The sequence below is a fragment of the Neovison vison genome, chromosome 10 (genome assembly GCF_020171115.1).
Source record: "Neovison vison isolate M4711 chromosome 10, ASM_NN_V1, whole genome shotgun sequence".
In the NCBI taxonomy this organism is placed as follows: Eukaryota; Metazoa; Chordata; class Mammalia; order Carnivora; family Mustelidae; genus Neogale; species Neogale vison.
The window spans coordinates 53,694,315-53,721,377 of NC_058100.1; the positions used below are offsets into that span (position 1 = coordinate 53,694,315).

Consider the following 27,063-nt stretch of genomic DNA (forward strand, 5'->3'; position numbering starts at 1 on the left):
CTACTGAGTGAGTCAGCCAGGCACCTCTCAAACATTTTAAATGGTAGAAAAGAAAATGAATACTATAGAAAACTTTGAAAAATTCAGTTAAGCAAAGAAAAAGTTATCATAGGGGTGCCTGGGTGGCTCAGTGGGTTAAGCCGCTGCCTTCGGCTCAGGTCATGATCCCAGGGTCCTGGGATCGAGCCCCGCATCGGGCTCTCTGCTCAGCCGGGAGCCCGCTTCCTTCTCTCTCTCTCTGCCTGCCTCTCTGCCTGCTTGTGATCTCTCTCTGTCTAATAAATAAATAAAATCTTTAAAAAAAAAGAAAAGAAAAGAAAAGAAAAAGTTATCATAGTTTTTGTTGCCCATATGCAAATAAAAATACCGGTCTTTAATATAAAAATAAAGTCACCATTTCTATAACAAGTTTTTTTTTTTTTTAAAGATTTTATTTATTTATTTGTCAGAGACAGAGGGAGAGAGCGAGTGAGCACAGGCAGACAGAGAGGCAGGCAGAGTCAGAGGGAGAAGCAGGCTCCCTGCCGAGCAAGGAGCCTGATGTGGGACTCCATCCCAGGACCCTGGGATCATGACCTGAGCCGAAGGCAGCTGCTTAACCAACTGAGCCACCCAGGCATCCCATATAACAAGTTTTTTTTATTATCATACCATAAGCAACTCTACATGTCAGTAAATATGGATCAACATGTTTACTAGCTATAGAGTTTTCAGATTATTTGATATACCTAAATTTACTTACTTGATCCTCTATTTATGGCTGTGTCCTGTGTTTTATTGTCACAATTATAATTATTTTCATATTTGCATATTGCACACTTGTCCAACTATTTTTTAGGAAAAATTCCTAAATTACTCTATCTCAAAGTATAAAAAGCTTTGTGTCATCCAGATTTTTCCAAATATTACATGTTTCAATAAAAATTCTAAATCAAGCTTCAGAAAAATATAAAAATGGTTCCAAAATCCTATGACCAGAGATAGTTATTGCTGCTTTTCATAAATCATCCTTTAAGAACCTCTTCATGTAGACACACACATTATACATGATTTTACTTGAAAGGACAATACTAAACATGCTATTCTATAAAATCTGTTTTAATATGTCAAGAAGATACTGCCATGTAAATTAACTAAAATATACAAAAATTTTCTTATAAGCCTCATGATACTGTGTAGTTTGGGTAATTAATCTAACCAATCCTTTACCAATGAACGTTTAACTTTTCTTTAATTTTTTGTTATTGTAAAAAAATCATATTGAATATCCTTAAATAAATAATCATTGGGTACATGGCCAAACGTCCAAACAAAAAAATAGGGTTTGAATGAAAAAATAGGGTTTTTGCATTTCGCCCAATAAAACCACGACATCTGAAATGGAATAAATATAAAGGAGTAAGAGTCGTAAAGGCACTCTGATCATTCAGATAAGAATAGCTTCCACCAAATTTTAAGTGTACATAACCTTTAGTTTGATTCATTAACAGCCAAAGAGCTTTCACAAATTAAAAAGGAAAAACAACAAATTAGGCCAAAGACATGAACAGGTAATTCACATAAGAAATATAAATGGAGGGGTGCCTGGGTGGCTCAGTTGGTTAAGCAACTGCCTTCTGCTCAGGTCATGATCCTGGAATCCCAGGACTGAGTCCTGCATGGGACTCCCTGCTCAGCAGGGAGTCTGCTTCTCCCTCTCACCCTCTCCCTTCTTGTGCTCTCTCTCTCAAGTAAATAAATAAAATCTTAAAAAATAAATAAATACAAATGGCTACTAAGCATATGAAAAGATGCTCAATATAAAAATCAAGAGGTATAAATTAAACATTATTGGATAGTAACATTTCACCATCAATGGGAATACAAATCTGTTCAGATCTTTTAGAGGGAGATTAAGTATTAATGACCAAAACTAAATTATTCAATGCCTTTGACAAGTCTGCTTCCAGACACATGTTCAAGGACATTAACTGTAACATTTTTTTAATAGCCAAAGCTAGAAACCGCAACATAATCAACCCCAGATCTCATAAATGAAAGATAGTGCACTGGCAGAGTGGAATGCCATGTAATGTTTAGAATAATATTTGACATCCATATATATGAAACTGATACTGGAAATACCTTGAACTGTTTGCTAACAATGATTTATGGGGGTAAGAGGAAGAAAAAAAAGAAGACAGCATGGAAGAATTCCATTTGCTAAATAATTTCGAGAACATTAAAAATTATTAGGAGTAATTTTTTTCTGATCTTAAAGGAATAGCCATTCCATTTGCAATACATTTAAAAAGATCAGATATTAAGTATAAAATAAATACTCACAGGCAAAGAAAATTTAACCACAAATGAGATCTAAATGTGTAATTGATTATTCCTATTCATTTCCCAGAAACAGAAAATACTTACAAATTGTATCTTATGTTTTAGTTCTGGATTGATAGTCCCGCCAGGTCCAATCTGTGCAATAACTGATTTGAATGTGTTCTCCAGCTATGAAAAAAAAAGTTCAAGTTATAATCCAAAAAGAAAAAGATCAAAGATAAATCTGAACAATATGTAAAAGGAAACACCTACCACAGGAAATGTCTTTCAATCAAATGGGTAAATTCTTAAGAGGCATTGTTACATTTCATACCATATAAAATATATTTAGAGTAGATGAAATCTATAAAACTAAACACTCTGCAAGTTTCCAGGGTAATTAACATTCTCTGAAACAATCAGATTCTAGAGTGTTCCATTTTTCAAACTCCTACTCAATCTCCTACTCTTACCCAGAAAGGATTTTTGTTAATTTTTTTCTGTTTATTAAAGTTCGGTGTTTGTTAAATACATGCCTAGTGAATGCCAAATGCAAGGAAGGGACTGAATGGCAGAAGGTCCTGGGAGGCAGGAAAGAATGTGAGCCAGGGCAGGGAGGGAAAGCTCTTCTGTTCTAACAGGAAAGAAGAGAAAGAACCAGGCGGGATACAGAACGTGGGTCAGAAGGTGGAGTAACTATCTGATGGCTTCAGTATTCAGAGTTCTGCAGCAAGGCCCAGTCCTTAGAGTTGGAGGGAAAGGGGAGACAGTTCAGGGAGTTGAGAAAGCAGAAAAATAAGGTGAGGAAGTGATGGAGGACTATCCAAATGCGATAGGCAGGGAATAAAGACAGGAGAGGCATGAGCTAAGACAACAGGGGTCTAAGGATGTTTGCTGAGACAAACCAAAGGTATAGAGGTCCCAGTAAGATAGAAGATGATATACAGGACTATATGGAAAAATAATCCAGAAACACAGGCAGTCACAGTCAGGGAAGCATGGCACCTATGAAGATATTCCCACCCAGTAAACAGCCATGGCAGGGGAGACCTAAGTGAATCAAAGACCATGGATTCACATTTCTCCCAGTAAAACCACAACATCTGAGATGGGATGATTTAAAGCAGAAGATTCATAATGTATGTTTAAAGATAGTAATGTTTAAACATGTTTATTTAAAGCATGTATGTTTAAATATACATATTTAAAGTAAGCGGGAAAAATAGATGCTAGAAAAGACACAAAGGTATAATGAAAAACACACTACCCTAAAATCCTACCACATAGAATCATTATTATTTTTTCCTTCTAAACTTTCTATTTTTTCATCTTTCTTGTTGTCACTTGGCCTGTCATTACTTACAAACTGTATAACCTCTCAGGTGTCAGTTTCTTCATCTGGAAAATGAAGACAGTTTCAGTATCTTGTAAGATTAACAGGAAAAGGGGATGGGGGTGGAGACTAGATTCTTAGGATTGTATCACTAGCTTTCACAAAAAGCCTCAGCCCTGGGCTTGTGTTCTTCATGATTCTTCTGTATCTGCCATCAGGGAACTCGCCAAAGCTCTCCCAGGGAACAGCTAAGAAAATCTAAAGGGAACGGATTCCTCACATCCCGACACGCTCCCCCCCATGAGAAGAGTCAGTATAACGACTTCTTATATTATTACTGTGCTAGGTGTTGCAAGGGACCAAAAAAAAAGGGACACATCAGTGTCATTCCTCTCAAGCCACTTAAAATTAAGTAGGGAAAGGAGATAAAAGCATAAACTGCTATAACCTAAGGCCGCCTCAGAGCATCACTGAAGAGGGACAGAAATGCAGAAGGATCTATTATCACATTAGGTTATAAATACAAGGAAAGCCTCCTTTCTGAAGGGCCTTGAAGGGTGGTAGAGATGGCAAGGAAGCCATAAGGAACTTAATGAGCACAGGTGAAAAGGGGGAAAAAATAACTCGCCTGAAGGCACTAAGTAGTGGGAGATAATAATGAAGAACAGAGAAGGAAGGACTACAGAATACCTACAAACAAAGGAGTTTTACTTGGTTATATTAAAAAAAAAAAAAACTTGAGATTTTCAGCAAGGGAGAGACATAATCAGAATTTTAATGTGTCAGCAGAAAATGATATAAGAGGGGTGGACAACCAACAGGAAATCCACTGCAACTCTCTGGAAGGGAGTCTTCACCGGGTCGCTAAGATGAGGGGACATTATAAGGTGGAACGTGGAATCTGCAGAAATTAGGAAAGATTCCAGTGCAGGTAAGGGAACTGCTGATTCAATAGGGATGAATAATAGGAGGCCCAGGGAAAAAGGCTCTAAGACTGCAAGTTTTAGGAGGAAAGCTAAAGGACCCTGGAACACAGATGTAGGTTTTTGCTGTTTTTTTAACAAATTCCAAAAGTTCAGGAAACTGAGAGGTAATGACAGGATGAAAATTACAAATGTGATTTTTCTCTCTGGAGCATGGCTTGGGACAGGGTCAGGAAAGGACAGCCCAGGCGCCAAACCTGGCCTTTGCCATCTATGTTTGTACTGCCCATAAGCTTGGAATAGTCTCAATATTTTTAAGTAGTAGGGGGAAAAACATAAAATGAATATATTGTGACACATGAAAATTATATGACACTCAAATTTCAGTATTCATAAATAAAATCTTACTGGAACATGCCACACTCACTCATTTACACATTACCTACATGACTGTGTGTCACACTACAAGGGCAGAGTTGAGTGTTTACAAAAGAGACCATTTGGATCTGGGCCATATTTACCATGTGGCCCTTTAAAGAAAACAGTCACCAGGCCTGGGCTTAAGATGTCAAAATGATAGGTTCTTAGCTAGGAACAGAATGCTTCTCAAGAAGAAAAAAAATGGTTTTTGCCTCAAGCTAGATCACTAAATTAAGATGACTTTAAGCTGAATGGGATAGGGAAGATTTCTTAAAGTGCAGCTAATCTTGGGGATATCTATACTTGGAGGGTAGAAGTTACAGGGCTAAGGGCAGTGAGAAAGGAAGGTAATCAGTGATTGACACAAGGAAATAATCTGAGGCAACACTGATTTCGATAATATTCAGTCTCAGATGCCTACCTAGCAAACACAAAGAATGGATAATAAATCAATCAAACAAAAATTATATTACAGGGGCATAAATAAAGATGGAAAGTGACAGGAGAAAAAAATACCATATTCAAATAGGAGTCTCTAGGATTAGAGAAGAGACAGAAGAACTTTGAGTCAGAAAATGGTACTCCTCAAAAAAATGGACAAAAACATAAATAGGCAATTGATAAATAGTAACATTAGGCAATAAAAGCATGAAGCTTAACCTCTAAGAAAGAGACACTAGTCAGATATAGTTACTTGCCTATCAAAGTGGAAAATTATTTTTACAATAATGCACACTTATTCATTCAACAAAAATGTTCTGAACACATACTATGTGCTCCACAGTGGATATACAGGGTAAATAAATTAGAAATGGTCACTGCCGTTCTGGAACCTGGTGGTCTAGTATGGGGAGACAAACATGAAATAATCATAAATATATAATTGCAATTATGATAAATATCATGAAAAGACTCACAGAGTGTCATGAAAGGGTAATATCCTTAAAAGCATTAGGAAAGCAACGGGAGATCTAATAGCCTGGGTTGGTGGGGAGGGAGAGGTCATCTATGCTGGGTACTAGCAAAGGTACAAAAAAAGAAGCACTCTCCATACACACACCTTATCTAAGTGTTAACTAAAACAACTTTTATGAAAGACAACCTAACCACATAAAAATACATTTTTTAAAAGATTTTATTTATTTATTTGACAGACAGAGATCATAAGTAGGTGGAGAGGCAAGCAGAGAGAGAGAGGAGGAAGCAGGCTCCCCGCCGAGCAGAGAGCTCGATGCGGGACTCGATCCCAGGACCCTGAGATCATGACCTGAGCTGAAGGCAGAGGCTTAACCCACTGAGCCACCCAGGCGCCCCTAAAAATACAATTTTTTTTTGATGCAGTGATTGTTGCTCCAGAAACTTATCCTGTGAAGTAATGATTTTCATCACAAGGCTATTTTTAATAACAAACACTAGAAACAGGCTTAATGCCTAATCAAGGTTACAAGTTAAATTACCGTGCATCCTACTACCAATAAAAATTATGTTGCATTACAATACTTAATGTGGGATGTTCACAACTTACAGTTAGGACTAAAAAAAAAAGCAGGTCACAAACCTGGGCCAGAATGATTCTAATTTTATTTAAAAAGAAAAAGAAAGAAAGAAAGAGAGCGCCGCTTAGCATAATACTCTTTAGCTCCATCTATGTCATTGCAAATGGCAAGATTTCCTTCTTTTCTACGGTTGAGCAATATTACACTGTGTATATATATACACCATATCTTCTTTATCCATATCTTCTTTATCCATTATCAGTTGATCGATGCTGTTTCCATAGTTTGGCTATTGTAGCTAATACTGCTATAAACACTAGGGTGCATGTATGCCTTTCAAAATCAGTCCGTCAGAAAGACAAATATATGATTTTAGTCCTTTGTGCAATGTAAGAAACAAAACCAATGAGCAAAGTGGGGGGAAAAGAGAGAGAGAAAAACCAAGAAACAGACTTAACTGTAGAGAACAAACTGATGGTCACCAGAGGGGAAGGAATGGTAGGATGGGAAAAACGGGGGATAGAGATGAAGGCGTGCACTTGTGACAAGCTCCGGGTGACATACAAAGTGCCGAACCACTACACTGTACCCCCTGAAACTAATATACTACTGCATGTTCACTGGAATTTAAATAAAAATTTTCAAAGAAAAAGTTAACTTTGCTGAGTGATAAATTATAGGTGATTTTTATTTTCTTCTGTGCTTTCCTATATTTCAAATCTTCTCCAATCAATCTTTATTACTTTGTAATAAGAAACAATTTTAAAAACAGACACCTGGGTGATATTTGGAAACATGAGGGTGGGAGCATTTTGGAAAGAAGAGGCATGAAGCTAAAAGCAGAAAGGAACAGAAATGACATCTTAGAGGAATATTCTGCAGTCCTTCGACCATATGGTAAAACATAAATACACTTGTGATCAAGATCACAAAACTGGCACTGACACACATAGAAGCAAAGTCTTCAACTGCTGAAATACTTGTTAGGTACCTCATCTGACAAGAAACCAGACACTATGGAATGTGCCTTGCCATACTAAAAATTTCATCCAAACTCACAAGAACAGATAGGGAACAGCTCCTTTTAGTTGGCCAGGGAACACAACTTCCAAAACTGCATTAATGAACCCAACAAACAGCTCCTGCTGAGAGTAACTGTTTAATATATCCAGTTGCTTGCTTGTCCACGATACTCTTAAAAAGACAGCTGGGCCAGGTCATCAAGGAAAATAAAAAAGCAAAAAGCATCTTTTTCTTACATGCAACACCAAGCACACCACCTAATTCACATAAAAATGATCAACTCCTTGGTCGCAAATTAAAAGTTCAGTGCAAACTAACACCCAGCCCTGATTTTTAATTCATTTAAGACCAGAGCTTCTTTTATAACTCCATGTTCACCTACTTTAAACCTCACACTGTACGTTACAATGAAGTTTTCTAATGTGGAAGATGGGAGCAGAGTAGCATGGGGGCACTCCAGATGGTATGAAGGCTAGAGAACCCAGAAATGCCAGATCCCTGCTCCTTGACCAAACATTCTCACAGGCAATGACCTATCAATGGAGCAAAGGAACACTATGGTTGGCTGTGATCTGGGACTACACACAGACAGAGCATCTGAGGCTTCATTTCTAGAAAATATGGCTAATCCATGCTCAACCACTCACACTGTCATTCCCCATGTAAACTTCCTCTCAGCCAGTATAAAGGAAATGTAATAGAATGTGGTAAAAAGTTTATTCCTATCTTGCAAAACAGAGTTTAAATTGTTCTAACCATTTGCTTTGTGAAACAAAGCATGGCAATGGGCAAAGGGTGTTATACCAAAGACCACGCCTGGCTGTTCCTCTTAGAGGTAAAAGATGAACAAATACTAATAATCATTTTACCAAGGAGAAATTTATTTTTCTTCTTGTTAATAACATGTTTTTCTTACTACAAAACAGTATATGTTCACTGTGGAAAACATAAAATACAGTATAAAAAAGTCTGTAAATTTATAATTTAAGTGTGTTATACATGTTATTTTTCTACACTAATATATATACTTTAGAATTCTGAGTAGGACCACATAGTAAACTGTTAGATCTATAATTCTGAAGAAATGGCAAGTTGTACATTTACAAATAGGATTACATAGGATCTGGTAATTACATGGAGTCTGTCCTGCTAGCAAATTAAAGTACATAGTTTAGAAATTAGAACCCACACTTTGGAACAAGATTCAAACAGCTCCCATGGCAAAAACTTCAACTGGCCATGAAATGTGGTTGGTTGCTAGACTGCATATATGAGGAATTCTTGGAGCTGCATGAAACTTAAAGGAAAACAGTTAGAGAAAAAGTGTCTGTGCTTCCCTCTCACCCTCTCATTGGGGCCATGCCAGGAGCAAAGGTCCTAAACAGTGCGCTAAATAGTGCCTTGTTCTGATGGTTACAGGCAGAGTCTCCCCACTCCATTTTATGGAGTTTAAAGTCTTTGAAAAAGAAATATGTACTATCATTAATATTTTTTCTGGAATTTTTAGTCAGTACAATAAATTTGGAAGATAGAAGAACTTCAAACACCGGAAAATACAAAGCAAACTAATCCTTCATTGTTGAGTTTTACACAGTTAATTTATTTGGACTCAATCATTTTGAGTTTTGCTTTGTTAGTACTATACTGACTGAACTGTGTTTCCTAAAATTCCTATGTTGAAGCCCTAACCCTCAGTGTGATGTTTTTTGTGATGAGGTCAGAGGGTGAGTACAATATACACACACATACATACACACACACACACATAGGAATATTATTCAGCAAAGAAATCCTGCCATTTGTGACAACATGGATGGACCCTGAGGGCATTACGCTAAGGGAAATAAGTCAGAGAAAGACAACCACTGTATGATCTCACTTACATGTAGAATCTAAAAAACAAAACAAAACAAAAAAACTTGAGCTCATAGATATAGAACACATTGATGGTATTCGGAGGCAAGAGTATAGGAATGGGTGAAATAAGTGGAGAAAGTCAAGAGGTACAAATTTCCAGTAATAAAAAGTCCTGGGATGGGTGCTCTGGGTGGCTCAGCTGACTAAACATCTGCCTTCAGCTCAGGTCATGATCCCAGGGTCCTGGAATCAAGTCAGGCTCTCTGCTCAGCGGGAAGCCTGTTTCTCCCTCTCCCTCTGCCACTACCCCTACCTCTGTTAAATCAGGGTTTTTTTTAATCTTAAAAAAAAAAAATCCTGGGGATCCCAACTCCCTGAGCAAGAATGAAGAACCCCCGTCCCTCCAGACACAATGGACACATCACTGGAATGGGTCATTTCCCTGGAAAAGCGAAATGCGGTCAAACATGGAAAGGTACACAATAACCTCACTGAAAGAAAGCCCACTGGGATCCCCTGCCCTGGGTCTTAAGTTCCACCTATGCATGAAGCCATTTGATAATCACAGGGGAAGGGAGGGAAAAACTGAATGGGAAGCCACCAGAGAGAGAGAAAAACGATGAGACGCTCTTCCCTAAGAAACAAGCAGAGGAGCCTAACAAATAGCATGGAGCACATGGGGAGTTAGAGAGGAGAAGGGAGTTGGGGAAAACTGGAAGGGGAGGTGAACCTTGAGAGACTATAGACTCTGGAAAACAATCTGAGGGTTTTGAAGGGGGGGGGGTAGGAGGTCGGAGTACCAGGTGGAGGGTATTATAGAGGGCACAGATTGCATGGAGCACTGGGTGTGGTGCAAAAATAATGAATATTGTTATGCTGAAAATAAAGAAAAAATAAATTTAAAAAAAAAATCCTGGGGATGTAATGTACTACAGCACGGCAACTATATTTAATACTGTATGTAATAATAATATAGAATAATAGACATTACATAATAATATAAATTATATAATTATGTAACATATAATAGTTAACACAGTGTTAATAACACTATATTGTATAATTGAAAATTTCTAAGAGACTAGATCTTAAAAGTTCTCACCATAAGAAAAAATAATTTGTAAATATATGTGATGATGGATGTTAAGTAGACCTGCTATGATCATTTCATATTATAAACATACCAAAGCATCATGTTGAATATCTGAAACTAATATCAGTGATATCTCAATTTTTTTAAATCAATAAAAATTCTTTTAAAAGATATAACTCAGAAACAGATGGAGATACATACAGTCAGGTATGTAGGAAGAGGCACAGACCTCCACACTGTCACCAGACATGTCACTCTCCCCCCAGATCTCTACTCTTCATTAGCCTGGAAACTCTCCAAATCCAACACATTAGGATTTTTTAGGAGGCTTTGTTCCAACACCATAACTGATTGATTCACTGGCCTCTAGTGAATGAATTCAATCTCCAGCCCCTTTCCTCTCTCAGGAGATTGGAGGTAGAACTAAAAAGTTCTAACCCTCTAGTCACATTGTTGGCTCAAACTGGCAACTAGCCCCCATTCTTAGGTGCTTTCCAAAAGTCACGTCATTAACAATAAAAGACACCTTTGTAGCTTTTATCTCTTTAAAAATTGCAAGGTTTTAGGAGCTCTGTGCCAGAAAAGAGGAAAAAAATGTAATTTTATATAATAAATCACAATATCACATCCTATAATCATCTTAATGGATGGAGAACATTTCTACATACATCCATGGGAAAAATCTCAGAATCTAGTAACAGAAAGGAATTTCCTCAACCTGGTTTATGGCATTTATAAAAATGGTACAGTTAAAACCATAGTTAATGATGAAAAACTAATGTTTTTCCCCTACAGTCAGGAAAAAGCCAAGAATTTCCACTCTTACAACTTCTATGCATTATTATACCAGAGAGCCTAAGAAGAAAGAAAAAGCCATATAGATTGAAAAGGAAGTAAAAATGTCTACTCCCAGACAATATAATGATCTATGCAGAGAATCTCAATTCTGGGGCACCACAGTGGCTCAGTCGGTAAAGCGTCTGACTCTTGATTTGGCTCAGGTCATGAGCTCAGGGTCCTGGGATCAACCACCTCCCCCCCAAATCACATCAGGTTCCAGGCTCAGGGTCAGGAGTCTGCTTGAGGATTTCTTTCCTTCTCCCTCTTCCTGTGCCCCGCTCCTCCTCCCCTTCTCTCTTCCTGTCTCTCTCTCTCTCTCTCTCGCTAATACATAAATCTTTTTTTTAAATCCCAACTCTATAAAAGAGCTACTAGAATGATCTGAGCTACAGAAATGAGTTTATCAGGTACCTTGATTCAAGGTCACAAGATTCAAGGTCAATATACAAAAAAGTCCAATTAATTTTCTATATACCAGCAACAATTAACTAGAAAATAAATTGAAAATATCCTTTATGGTATCAAAAATATGAAAAATGCAAGAGTAAAACTTAACAAAATATATGCAAGCCTTGGGTACTTAAACTATAAAAGAGTACTGAAAACTTAAAGACCCAAATGGAAAACCATACTATGCTCATGAATCAATACTGTTAAGATGTGAATTCTCCCCAAACTTACCTATAGACCCAATGTAATTCTAATGAAAATCACAAGAGGCAATATTTATTTTTGGTGGAAATTAACAAGCTGGTTTATATCAAACTAAGTTTATCTGAAAATGCAAAGAACCTAGAGTAGCAAAAACAATTTGAAAAAGAAAGCTGTAGGACTTAACTATGTAATTTCAAGATGTTAAAAAACTAGAATAATCAAGATAGTGTGGTATTGGCAAAAGAACATGTAAATCAATGCACAGAATAAAGAATCCTAAAACCTACACATACAAGAGGTTAAAAGATTTGATAGAGGTGCCAAAGTAATAAGGCAGTTCAGCGAGGAAAACAGTATTTTACAAAAAATAGTGCTAGAGGAATTAGCTATCCATTGCAAAAAAACTTTCATCCATATTGGTACCTTATATAAAAATTAACTTGAGGGGTGCCTGGGTGGCTCAGTGGTTAAGCCTCTGCCTTCAGCTCAGGTCATCATCTCAAGGTCCTGGGATGGAGCCCCACATGAGGCTCTCTGCTCGGCAGGGAGCCTGCTTCCCCCTCTCTCTCTGCCTGCCTCTCTGCCTACTGGTGATCCCTCTCTCTCTCTCTCTCTGTGTCAAATAAATGAATAAAATATTAAAAAAAAATTAACTTGAGATGGAAAATAAACTTAAGAAGAACTAAGGAAATGAGGTAAGCACAGACCAAAAGAAAGCATTTGCAAAACATGTCTCTGGTAAAGGACTTGTACACGCACATTCATATATAATTCTTCCAACTCAACACAAATCTCAATTTTTAAGAATGAGCAAAGGATGTGAAGATACCCTGTAAAGAAGATGTACAAAAGGAAATGTGCATATGAAAAGATGCCCAAAATTATTCACTGTTAGAGAAATTCCAATTAAAACCACAATGAAATATCACCACATATCCATTCAAATGATTAATATTTTTTAAATTAACAATACCAAATGTTAACAAAGATGCAACTAGAACTCTCTTTTGTAGCTCAGGGGAGTGTAAAATCATAGAGCCACTTTAGAAAACAGTTTGGCAACTTCTTATGAAGTGAAACATACTAACTGAATGACCCAACAATCCTACTGCTAGGTAACCCAAGAGAACTGAAGTCCACAGTCATACAAGTATATGCAAAGGTTCATAGTAGCTTTATATATAAATATCCCAAAAAGGAAACAACCCAAATATCATCTAATGGGGGTAGATAACAAGTTGAAGTATATCAATAGAGTGGAATGATATGCAATCAAAAAAAGTAACAAAAGCATCATGCTAAGAAGCTAGACACAAAGGCCAGACACTATTTAATTCCATGTAGGTGAAACTCTTGAAAAGTCAAACTCATAGAAAGCAATGGTTTTTATATCTGTGGCTATAGCTGGGAAAAGAGGTCAATTACAAAGCAGCATAATGAAACTTTTTAAAAAATGATGGAAATAGTTTCTTAATTTTGATGGTGATTACATGACTGGTTATATTGTCAAAACTCAAACTGTACCATTCTATTTTTTTTTTAAGATTTTATTTATTTATTTGACAGAGATCACAAGCAGGCAGAGAGGCAGGCAGAGAGAGAAAGGGGGATGCAGGCTCTCTGCGGAGCAGAGAGCCCGATGCGGGGCTCGATCCCAGGACCCTGGGATCATGACTTGAGCCGAAGGCAGAGGCTTTAACCCACTGAGCCACCCAGGCGCCCCAAACTGTACCATTTTAAATGGGTAAATTTTATTGTACGTAAATTTTTACTAAAGCTAATTTTTTTTAACTTATACAGGTAAGGCACTTTTATATCTTGAATTTAATTTCCATGTGCTTACTCTGAACTCGATTTAAGCTGCCATCTTGTGTGGACTGAGAAGGAAGATGGTGGGGGAAGAGGGGACCCTAATTTCATTTGGTTCCTGGAATTCAGCTAGCTAGCTATCAAATCATTCTGAACACCTGCAAACTCAACTGGAGATCTAAGGAAAGAATTAATTGCTACAATTAATAGAAAAATGACCACTTTTTGCAAGGTAGGAGGTGTGGAGATGTATCAGAAGATAAACCCCGGAGGGAGGGAGTCAGCTACCAGAAGGTGATAAAGCTGCAGAGCACGAAATTGGAACTTCAAGCCATCTGCTCCAATGAGGGACGTCCCTGCCTGAAAGGTGCTCAGGTGGCCAAATGGGCAGAATCCTAGGTGGGGCAGTGTGGTCTCAAGATCCCTCGAGTCACAGAAAGATCAGGCATGCCTGAGTGCAACAGAGTTCCCAAGCATCAGAGCAGGGAAGCCAGCTGCTATCACTGATCCCAGGAGTGGGCTTGCAGTTCGATGCTGCCATAAACCGTAAATGAGGGTATAACAGGGTGACGGCTCTCCAAGCAGGGGCCCAGCAAGAGGCAGAACCACAGGGAAACCTCATCCCTTCCATGGGAGGAGCAGTCGTAGTATACATGGCAGGAGCTTGTTAAGTTTGGAGACTCAACGCAGGATCACGTGCCTGAGATAAAAACACTTGGTCACAGTCTGGGTGAACACAGAGTATGAACAGAAATCAGGGAGACAAGACTGATTGACCCCTTCTCCCCAAGGGTGCACTAAAGACTGGGGGCACAAACTTTTAGCTCCAGGGACTGGAGATCAGGACATCACCATTTCCATTTTCATTTCCATCCCCAAAGTGGGGCAGAAAACCTTCAGAAACAAAAGTAACGTAGAGCAATGCAAAGCAGCTACATTGAACCTGGCCCCCTAGCAAGGGCAGTGCCTGAAGTCAAAGACACCTGAGAATCAGTGCAACAGCCCCCGCCCCAGGAGACCAGCAGGAACATCTGTGATCACACCTAACTGCACTAGGATAAAATAGTATGTAGATTTGGAGTCTCTTATGATTCTTTAGTCTTCGGTTTCAATTTTTTTTTTCCTTTTCAACTAGTTTCTTATTTTATGAGCTCTTTAAATCTTTTTTAATTTTCATTTTTATATTTACATTTATATATATATTCTTTATTTTTGGCTTTCTTTATATATATATATTTCTTTCCTTATAATTTTGGGATCTAGATTCTTCTAACAGACCAAAATACACCCAGGACTGAGTACACTGCTCTGTTCAATTGACCTGTTGGATTATATTCTCTCTCTCTCTCTCTCTCTTTTTTTTTTTTTTTTTGGTTTCTGATCTCTTCTGATTTTTTAGTATATATTTTGATGGGGATGGTCGCTATATTTGTATTTATTCTCTTGTTTATTTATTCTTCTCTAGACAGAATGACAAGATGGAAAAATGCACCCCAAAAAAGAAAACAAATGGCAGTATTAACTGCCAAGGAATTAATCAATATGGATATAAGCTGCTGGGCCTAGAATTCAGAATAACAATTATAAAGATACTACCTGGGCTTGAATAAAGCATAGAAGACACAGGGAATCCCTTTCTGAAGAAATAAAAGAACTAAAATCTAATCAAGTTGAAATAAAAAAGGCTATTAGTGAGATGCAGTAAGAAATGGAGGCTCTAAATGCTAGGATAAATGAGGCAGAAGAGAGAACTGGTGATATAGAAGATAAAACGAAGGAGAGTAAAGAAATTGAGAAAAATAGAGATAAACAGCTACTGGATCATGAGGGGACAATTCAAAGATAAGGGATACCATAAAGCAAAACAGTATTAGAATAATTGGGGTACCAGAGGAAGCGGAGAAAGGGGAGGGGGGAAAAAAGGAATACTGGAGCAAATTATAACTGAGAATTTCCCTAATCCGGAGAAGGAAACGGGCTTTCAGTCCTGGAGACAGAGAGAATCTCTTTCAAAATCAATAAAAATAGGTCAACACCTCAACATATAATAGTGAAGCTTATAAGTCTCAGAGACAAAGAAAAAGTCCTGACAGCAGCTCAGGACAAAACATCCGTAACCTACAAAGGAAAAAACATAAGGCTGAAAGCAGACCTAGCCACAGAGACCAGGCAGGCCAGAAAGGATTGGCATGATACACTCAGGGTGCTAAATGAGAAAACACATAGCCAAGAATACTTCATCCAGCAAGGCTATCATTCAGCATAGAAGGACAGATAAAAATCCCCAAGGATAAAGAGAAACTAAAAGAATTTGTGGTCGCTAAACCAGCTCTGCAAGAAATATCAAAGGGGATCCTTTAAGAAAAGAGAAAACCCAAAAATAACTTATATGAGAAAGTAACAGAGACAATATACAGAAATAATGACTTAACAGGTAATATAATGGCACTAAATTAACATCTTTCAATTGTCACTCTGAATGTAAATGGGCTAAATGCTCCAATCAAAAGACACGAGGTATCAGATTAGATTAAAAAAAGTCTCTCGCTATGTGGAAGGGACTCATTTTAGATCCAAAGATACCTCCAGATTTAAAGTGAAGATATAGGGCGCCTGGGTGGCTCAGTGGGTTAAGCCGCTGCCTTCGGCTCAGGTCATGATCTTGGGGTCCTGGGATCGAGTCCCGCATCGGGCTCTCTGCTCAGCGGGGAGCCTGCTTCCTCCTCCTTCTCTCTCTACCTGCCTCTCTGCCTACTTGTGATCTCTCTCTGTCAAATAAATAAATAAAAATCTTTAAAAAAAAAAAAGAGGCAAAGGATCTGTACTTGGAAAACTATAGAACACTCATGAAAGAAATTGAGGAAGACACAAAGAAATGGGAAAGCATTCTATGCTTATGAAATGGAAGAATAAATATTGTGAAAATGTCTATGCTACCTAGAGCAATCTATACATTCAATACAATCCCTATCAAAGTTACCATCAACTTTTTTTACAGAGCTGGAACAAATAATCCTAAAATTGGTATGAAACCAGAAAAGACCCCAAATAGCCAAAGAAATGTTGAAAAAGAAAAGCAAAGCTGGTAGCATCATAATTCCAGACTTCAAGCTCTACTACAAAGCTGTCATCATCAAGACAGCGTGGTACTGGCACAACAACAGACACATAGATCAGTGCAACAGAATAGAGAACCGAGAAATGGACCCTCAAGTCTATGGTCAACTAATAGTCAACAAAGTAGGAAAGAATGTCCAATGGAAAAAATACTGTCTCTTCAACAAATGGTGTTGGGAAAACTGGACAGCCACATGCAGAAGAATGAAACTGAACCATCTTCTTACACCAAACACAAAAATAGTCTGAAAATGGATGAAAGACCTAGATGTGAGACAGGAATATATCAAAATCCTAGAAAAGAACACAGGCAACAATCTCTGTGACCTCAGCAACAGCAACTTCTGGCTAGACAGGTCTCCAAAGGCAAGGGAAAAAAGGACAAAACTGGGTGGCTCAGTTGGTTAAGCAGCTGCCTTCGGCTCGGATCATGATCCCGGCGTCCTGGGATCAAGTCCCACTTCGGGCTCCTTGCTCGGCAGGGAGCCTGCTTCTCCCTCTGCCTCTGCCTGCCTCTCTGTCTGCCTGTGCTCGCTCTCTCTCCCTCTCTCTCTGACAAATAAATAAAGAAAATCTTTTAAAAAAAAAATGAACTATTGGAACTTCATCAAGATAAACTTTTGCCCTGCAAAGGAAAGAGTCAACAAAAACAAAAAACAACTGACAGAATGGGAGAAGATATTTGCAAATGTTTTATCAAATGAAAGACTAGTATCCAAAATCTATAAAGAACTTAACAAAACTCAACACCCCAAAAATAATCCAGTTAAGAAATGGACACTTCACCAAAGAAGACACACAAATGGCCAACAGAGACATGAAAAACTGCTCAACATCACTTGGCATCAAGGAAATACTAATCAAAACAACAATGAGATACCACCTCACACCAGTCAAAATGGCTGAAATTAGTAAGTCAGGAAACGACAGAAGTTGGCAAAGATGTGGAAAAGGGGGAACCCTCTCACACTTCTCGTGGGAATGCAAGCTGGTGCAGCCACTCTAGAAAACAGTATGGAGGTTCCTCAAAAAGTTGAAAATAGAGCTACCCTATGACCCAACAATTGCACTACTTGAATTTTTAAAAGTAAGCTCTTCCATCAGGGTAAAATTTAGGGTAAAATATCTTTTAGGTATTTACCCTAAAGATACAAATGTAGTGATCTGAAGGAACACATGCACCCGAATGTTTATAGCAGCAATGCCCACAATAGCCAAACTATGGAAAGAGCCCAGATGTCCATCGATAGATGAATGGATAAAGATGTGGTGGGTGTATATACACACACACACACACACACATATACAAACAATGGAATACTATGCAGCCATCAAAAAAGAAATCTTGCATTTGCCAGGAGATGGATGGAACTGAAGGGTATTATGCTAATCAAAATCAGTCAGAGAAAGACAATTATCATATAATCTCACTGATATCTGGAATCTGAGAAGCAAAACTGATTAACATAGGGGAAGGGAAGGAAAAATAAAAAGAAATCAGAGAAGGAGGCAAACCATAAGAGACTCTTTTTTTTTTTTTTTTTTTTTTTTAAGAGACTCTTAACCATAGGAAACAAACTGAGGGTTGCTGGAGGGTAGTAGTTTCGGGGGATGGGTTAACTGGGTGATGGGCATTAAGGAGGGCACAGAATATAATAAACACTGGCTGTTCACAACTAATGAATCACTGATCTCTACCTCAAACTAATAATACACTATGTTAATTGAATTTAAATAAAATTTAATTTTTTAAAATGCAAAAAAAAAAAAGGCTGTTATCTTGCTAATTTAAGCAGGCTTTTCTTGGTTGTCATGACTTTGTGGGGCACGTGGGTGGCTCAGTGGGTTAAAAGCCTCTGCCTTCAGCTCAAGTCATGATCTCAGGGTCCTAGAATCGAGCCCCGTGTCAGGCTCTCTGCTCAGCAGGGAGCCTGCTTCCCTTTCTCTCTCTCTGCCTGCTTGTGATCTCTATCAAATGAATAAATAAACTCTTAAAAAAAAATCCTTCAGTGTATATATAGCCAAAAAACTACCAGCACCACAGTGTTCAGGCCAGTCATTCGAGTGAAGATATCCATGAGGCAAGTTGCAAATATATTTCTACGACTTTGGTGAGAAGCTGGAACTAGAGAGAGATCTGAGAGTCATCTGCAGAAAGCACATGTATGCCTCACTTTTCAAAAGTTCACATTATGCCACTTTGCTTTTATAAAGGATCTGGGTAGGGTTAGTTCTTGCTTTGGCTATTTGGCTAACTAAAGCAGGGCATCTGGGTGGCTCAGTGGGTTAAGCCTCTGCCTTCAGCTCAGGTCATGATCTCAGGGTCCTGGGATGGAGCCCCGCATCGGGCTCTCTGCTCAGCAGGGAGCCTGCTTCCCCCACCCCAATCTCTGCCTGCCTCTCTGCCTACTTGTGATCTGTCAAATAAATAAATAAAGTCTTAAAAAAAAAAAAAAAAACTTGGCTAACTCAAAGAAATTGAAAGAGGATTTTTCACTTTTACCAAAAAATGCTAGAAGTGAAAACAGTATCCAGCATTCGTTCTGCAGTGAGTGGTCACAGGGGCTGCTCTGAGCAGTCGGAGGGGCACTGCCCGCCTCCTTCACCAAGAACTTCATTCAGCATCAAGCTATGGTGGCTTGAGGCTGTACTTTATCTCCGTTTATTTATTTTGTGTATCAATTACCAAGATATGTCCTAAGGTATCAGAAAAACCATTAGCAAGATATATTGTAAAATATCAGAAATGCCCACTAGAGATTAGTTTGAGAGTCTGGGAATGTTCAAAATATTTTCCATATAAATTAATGGTAATTGTCTCCTTGCTTTATATCAGTTCAAGCCAAGAAAGGTTTCATAGGAACACTCTACTTACAAACAGCAGGGGAAACCTGTTGGAGAAACCAGAGGAACTAATAAAATTGTACTGTTTTCTCACTGCCACCTCTTACTAGCTAATAATCCACACAACCATAGAAAATGCTCAAGTTAAATCTGAAATGACTTGAATTTTTAAAAGTAAGCTCTTCCATCAGATCTAAGCAATAAACAGTTAATTTAAATGCATTTTTAGTGTATTTATATCTGTAAAATCAGATATCTTACATATCTTACCTGATTTAATTTTTCAGTGTGATTCAGCCTTGAAGTCTCTACTACATTTGACTTAAAAGTCTTTTCCATGTTCAGTATTTGCTTCGGCGATTCCATGTTTGAAGCAGGTTGTGAAAAGCGAGACTTTACAACTGGGAAACCTGCAGAGTACGATCCGTGTGGTTTCATTCTAAAAGGCTGGGTAAACATTTTACCTCCTTTTGTGAATAAAAGAACAGAGAAAAGTTGTCAATAACAATTTCTACTTTATTTTCTGGTGGTTATCTATAGAGGATATAACCTAACTGCCCTCAACTTTGAAATAACAATTTTAAAAAGTTACATACAATGGAAAACTTTTACATTTCATTTTTCCACTTTTACATTTTCCATTTACATACAATGGAAAAGATCTATCATCTATAGAAGAAAACCAAGAGATCATTAAGTGTGATACTGAGAAGGTTGGGGCTACCTAAAAACTCCACTTAAGGCCACCTGAATATAAATAGAAGCAGATTTCAATAGGAGGTCAAAGTCTCCAAGTAAGGAGTCTGCTTAAAACTATGTTTCTCAAACCCGACAATCACCTAGTAGTATGGGAACAAGGAAAGGCAATAAAAAGCTACATAATTAAGAATATTCTAGGGGCGCCTGGGTGGCTCAGTGGGTTAAAGCCGCTGCCTTCGGCTCAGGTCATGATCCCAGGGGCCTGGGATCGAGCCCCGCATCGGGCTCTCTGCTCCGCGGGAAGCCTGCTTCCTTCCCTCTCTCTCTCTGCCTGCCTCTCTGCCTACTTGTGATTCCTCTCTCTCCGTCAAGTAAATAAAATCTTTAAAAAAAAAAAAAAAAGAATATTCTAGAGTACACATTTTTTTTTTCTTCAGCATTTGAAGGGAGGGAAATACCACTGGAAAGATAAATGTTGAGGTACAGCATGAAAACTTATCACTAGACTTCATTATAGCCTAACTCTTTACCGTAAGATCAAGCACACATGTGGGCGCGCGGGCGCGCACACACACACACACACACACACACACACACACAGTTTCCAATATATCCTGTGGAAGAAGGGTCCACAGATGGGTAACATAAACAATCCAATCACTGGGAAGGAATATCGCTCCCCTCATTCAATAAGTTGGCAAACTGCTTTATACAAGTCAACCTCTTGTAAGTTTAACACCATGATCAGTTTGTCTCCCTAAGTCTGAACAACTCAAGAATACTGATACTATTGATGGTTCAGGGTTACACTCAAAAAACACTCAATGGCCCCTGCAGTCTTCCCAGACCAGAGCATGGAAACACCCTATAATTTTCATCAAATTATACTTCCTATCATAGTTTAAGTATTGGTTTCTACACCTGGAACCTTCTCATGGTTTCACCTACATTAATCTAATTACAGATTTTAAAGAAAAAGAAAAATCATGGAACTAGCCATAGAAATTCTCCAGATAGGCTCAATGTCTAGATTCTGTACTGTCAAGGGTCTAGAGAGGCACCATACAAATGATCACATTGGTCTTCTGAGACTTTGAGACAGTGATTCAGGGATGAAAGGTACAGCATATGGAATACAGTCAATTGTATTATAATAATGTAGCTACACTGTGGTGAACATAAAATATATTCAAAGTTGTCAAATCACTGTGTTGTACACATGAAATTAATGGATTTTATGTCAACTATACTTAAATATATATATATACACACACATATATATATACTTAAAAAAATACAAACAAGAGGGACAAGTATTGGGAAAGAAAAGCACTGAACAGTATATATATATATATATACACACACACACATATATATGTACTTAAAAAAAATACAAACAAACAAGAGGGACAAGTATTGGGAAAGAAAAGCACTGAACAGCATCAAACCTTGGCTGTAACACTTTCCTAGTCATGCAACTTTGGAAAAGTCAATTAACTTTCCTGAGCTTTCTTTTCCTTATCTCTAAAACTGGATTATTCACCCTTCTATGTATGTGGCAATGAGAATCCAAGGTAAAATGCTAAATACGGTGGTTATCATTACACTACATAAATTACTGCAGTGCCTGCTAGGATATCAAAGAACTGTGCCAGCAAAAATCAAATGGCATGGGATGCCTGGGTGGCTCAGCCTATTAAGTGTCTGCTATCAGCTCAGGTCATGATCCCAGGGCTCTGGGATGGAGTCCTGCCTCAGGGGAGCCTGGTTCTCCCTCTGCCTGCCACTCCCCCTGCCTGTGCTGTCTCTGACAAATAAAATCTTAAAAAAAAAAATCAGATGGTAAATGCTACTGACTACTATTGTTTTTTAAACTCTCATTTTCAGGGCATCTGGGTGGGCTAAGTCATTAAGCTTTTGCCTTTGGCTCGGGTCATGATCCCTGGGTCCTGGGATCGAGCCCCACATCGGGCTCCCTGGTCAGCGGGAAGCCTGCCTTTCCCTCTCCCACTTCCCCTGATTGTGTTCCCTCTCTTGCTGTCTCTCTCTGTCAAATAAATAGATAAATCTTTTTTAAAAATAAACAACTAGAAAAAAAATAAACTCATTTTCCACATTATATCTTTACATGAACACAAATGACTCATGTTCACTTACAGTGTCCCAGAGAAAGCAGATCTTGTGTTTTTATAGTAATAGCTACCACTTACTACAAGCTTACTAAATGCCACGCACTTTTCAGAGCTCATCTCATTTAATCCTCAGCACAGCTCCAAGAAGCAATTATTATTATTCCTATTCTAGAGAGGGGTAACTATGGCTTGGACATTTTAAGTAACTTGCTCGACATCATTCAGCCAGCAAGTGGGAGCGCCAGGATACAACTTTCAACACACTCTGGGAGCTGAGACATTGCACATCTCCATAGCTGCCACTACTACTCCAAATTCTGCTACCCCACAATACAGTGACTAATGCACACATGCTTACCTGCTGGCCATCCTCTCTGCTTTTTCTCTGATACACTCTTCTTTAGCATCAACAAAGAACCTGCTCTGGTCTGCTCTACAGAAATGACATCCGAAGCAGCATTAAGCACTTCAAACATAGAGAGGAATCCATACTGCACGTACTGGAAAGAACGTCCAAATCGTCTGACAAATGCCTTCTCAAAATCAGAAAGGAGAACGGGAGATAACGCCAAGAGGTCTTTCAACTCACTCTTCACAAAAGCTGGAAGAATGGGGGGCACCCTTCCTCGGTAAGGTACTCGCCGACATGAGCTTGGCCCAGAGCAAACACTGGCCCTTCCCTTCTGCACGGAGTTTCGAACCTTATGGCTGCTTCTCTGTTTTGCAACCAAACTTGCTATTCCTTTGGTGGATTCATCTGGAATGGCTAGGGAGGTTTGGAAAAAGAAATCATCTTTAAATGAAAATTTAACTCCTTTTTTTATCCTGTGCATCTGTCGTTATAGAGACAATTTTTAACTCTCCAAGGAGCTGTGTATCTAGGTGGCATTATAAAAGTGAACCTTTGGTTCCTCCATTTCTTGTACATTACAGATGACCACTTGTTAACTCCTCTACCAGAGGATGAAGACAGAAAGATAAATCCTACTATTTAGCATTACCACTGACTGGTGAAACATCTGAAACTCTCAAGATGAATAAACTTACTTGTAATGTTTATGTTTCATGAAATTTAAAACATGAGTTCATAATTTAAAAGTCCCATTGTTATGCTTCCCCCAATTTAAGGTGCAATCTGAAATCAGATGCAAAATGTAGTTTTTGTGAATGCACCTTTTTCCGGGGAAAGATTTCTTCATTTTGTTAAAGCTTTCACTCTTCCCACAATCTCAAAGGTAACCATGAACCCTCTTCCTCTCAAAATGTTAAAATCCCCTCCCTGGAATACAGGGTAATTGCTATATGCGGGATAACTGCTATAACAATTCCTTTTAAGTTTTTATTTTAATTCCAGTTAAAGCTACAGTGTTAGTTTCAGAGGTACAATACAATGATTCAACACCTCCATGCATCACCCATTGCTGATCACAAGTGCACTCCATAATCCCCATCACCTATTTATTTGCTAGAATAATTCCTTACCAAGTAATAATTACTGCTTAGCTTATAGATCTTAAAACCTAAGCTTACCTTTCAGTATTACAGTACCATCCCCACAGGGGCAGACAGCGACAACATCAGGCATGTCCAACACCAGCTCCATAGTTGACCGATAGCCAAGGATTCGGAGTGGCAAATGGCTGCCAACCATCAAAAGGTATTCCTTTTCCAATTGCTGGGGGGTCAAACCATCTTTGGCGGAAATGAGAAGTGACCTTATTTCTTTCCTCAGGCATTCCTGTACACGCTCCTGTTCAGACATTGCACTCTACGGGATTTAAGATAGTAACGTGGCTCATGAGACAGGCAGACAAACCCAAGTTGGGGGCCGGAGGGGGGACACGGCTTTAAAAGGATCAATCGTGGAATATAAACAACCAAGAAGCGAGTTCTAAAGGTGATGAAGCAGGAGCAAAACCGTGAGGGTTCTCTGAAACGCTGCATTTCACAAATCACTCACATACCTCAAACTCGAAATCTTATGCTGTGATTAACCTGCACACCCCTCGAGGAAAATCACTGCCCCTGGCTAATGGGCGTTAAATCCCCAGTTCCAGGCTTGTTTTTATTTTGTTTTTGGTTTTTTGTTTTGTTGTCGTTGTTGTTTTGCTTGAAGCTTTAACAAAGGTTTGTTTGGGACCTTAAGTCTACACCGAAAACCTGGCCTCCGACATCCCTCGCCAACGCTGGGGAAAGGCCCGGGAGGGAGGCAAACGCAATGCCGCCTTCCCCAGCGCTCGAGGGAGAGGGCTCCCGGTGAAGTCCCCGCACCAGCATACCTGCGCCGGCCCAGACCCACGGGAGGGCACCCGCTTCCTCTTACCAAGTCAACGACCTCTGTTCTGCCGGAGTGAGGGGGTCCCCTCCGCGGCCCCAACGTCTCTCCCCGCCCCAGGCGGTGTGAGTAGCTCCCCTTCCCGCGACCCCAAACACAGCCCAGGCCGCAGTGGAAGGCCGGCGGGACCCAGGCAGGTGGAGCACCGCCTCTCACCCGTGGCGCCCACAGCGCTGGCGCTGCCGTTGCGGGGCCAGGAGAGTCAAAGGGCTTTTCCCGCCCAGCGGCCGACAAAATAGCCGCGCCAAGGCGCCCGCGCGCCTGCGCACCAGTGCCCGAGGGCAGGGGGCGCGCGGCCGGTGGGACGGTTGGGCAGGGCCGCCCGCTAGGGAGTCGGGGCCGGGGGCCGCCAGGCCGGGCCCTAGGGCAGCGCTGGCTCCCTCGGGGGATCGCCGGCGCTACCTTCTCCGACGTGGCCGGGACAACTGCGGTTCCAGAACGTCTCGGATCACCTCCCCGGCCCGGCAGGGGCGAGAACAGGTGGGCCGTCCCGCCCCAACCCTGCGCAGACGGGAGGGGGAGGGGACCTCGAGGTTCCGAACTTGGGTGTGCCTCAGAATCACCTGTGGAGCTTACTGAATTTGGGAGCGGGAGCGGGGGCGGGAGGGGGAAGGGAATGATAGATACCCAGGTCTGGTCGTCAGAGATTCTGATTCAGCAGGTTTAACGCGGTTGGAGTAAAATTACAGGCGATCCTGAAGCTTGGTGGAGAATCAGGGCAGAGCCGGACGCAGCTTGGGCTCCAGAAGAGAGCGGGGAGGGAGGGGGGGCGCGGAGAGCTTCTTGAATGAGTATTAAGAATCTTCTAAGTGCCACTGGAGACAAACGAGCTGGGAAACTAAAGAAGAGAATGTATTTTGAAGAAATAACCTGGGGATGTATTTACTGGATAGGTAGAATGAGCCAGTTTTCTAAAGTCCTTGAAAACCAGAAAACAGTTTAAGAGGTACCAAATAGAGAGGCACAGTATAAAGACCTCAGAATGTACAGTCTGATTAAAAGAACACGACAAACCGGGCGCCTGGGTGGCTCAGTGGGTTAAGCCGCTGCCTTTGGCTCAGGTCATGATCTCAGGGTCCTGGGATCGAGTCCCGCATCGGGCTCTCTGCTCAGCAGGGAGCCTGCTTCCCTTCCCCCTCTCTCTGCCTGCCTCTCTGCCTACTTGTGATCTCTCTCTGTCAAATAAATAAATAAAATCTTTAAAAAAAAAGAACACGACAAACCAAAACATAAATTTGAATTAAGAAAACATGTGCGCACACCTGTACTTTATTTTCCATCTAAAATTCCATGATGTGTAAAATCCAAAAAAGCTCTGGGAACAAAATGTTCCATCAGTGAGCCAGTTATATTGAGGAATCCCTGAAAGATCATAAAGAAGATGTATGGGTTTATAGCAGAATGGACAAGGCAACAAAAAGGAAAATGCTTAGACGTGAAAAATGAATCCAGACATTCAGACATCTGAATGACAAATGTTATAAAAGCAAAAGAAAGAATGGAGGTGAGGTTTGGGAGTTTAAAAAGAAGGAAAATATCCCAGATGTGAAGGAAAACGCATTTTCAGATTAAAAAGGGCCCACTGAGTCCTTAAAATAACTTACGAAAAAGATTCCATCCTAGACAAAGCCTAGGAGAAAGGAAATAAAGAGATTTTATACAGAAAGAGGTTACCTATAAAGCAATGAAAATCAGATTGCCATTGGATTTCTCAGTGGAGAGGTACCTTCAAAGCTGAAACTGGAATCCTTTACCCAGCCAAATCAGCATTATGTGCAGGAAAAGAAAAGACACTGTCAGACATATAAGATTCAAAAAGTTTATCAACTCACTAAGTAACTTGGGAATGACTCCTGCAAAATGAATAATGAATTGAAAAAAGAGTATCTCAACAGCTAACTACCACATCCTGAGCACTGACTCAATGCTCTTCTCAACGTTTATCCAATTTCCTCCCAGTTACTTGAGACAGAATTATGATTCCCACTTCAAAGTGAAGAAACTGATACACAGACATGAATGAAAATGGAACAAAGAAAGATTGGCAATAAAAACATAAAACATAATAACTGAATCTAGAAAGGTATCGGTGCATAATGAGAAAAAGGAGAGCTTTAAAAAGATATTCTGGAGCTAAATCCCAGATCAATACCTGCACACCAAGGGTCAAGGGCTGTTGGAGTT

General features: G+C 39.6%; 1 protein-coding gene across 2 annotated transcripts in view; it reads right to left on the reverse strand.

Annotated features, from left to right (window-relative positions):
- Positions 1-24,945, reverse strand: part of TDRD5 (tudor domain containing 5) — a 91,939-nt gene extending 66,994 nt beyond the window's left edge. For both annotated transcript variants that reach the window (XM_044267311.1, XM_044267310.1), the window contains exons 1-5: positions 24,868-24,945; positions 24,075-24,312; positions 22,903-23,310; positions 19,984-20,180; positions 2,410-2,493 (exon numbers count right to left, since the gene is read on the reverse strand). In XM_044267311.1, the coding sequence (XP_044123246.1) occupies positions 2,410-2,493; positions 19,984-20,180; positions 22,903-23,310; positions 24,075-24,306 (921 nt within the window). In that variant the 5' untranslated portion in view covers positions 24,307-24,312; positions 24,868-24,945. The remainder of the gene's footprint in view (positions 1-2,409; positions 2,494-19,983; positions 20,181-22,902; positions 23,311-24,074; positions 24,313-24,867) is intronic.
- Between the last annotated feature and the right edge of the window lie 2,118 nt (positions 24,946-27,063).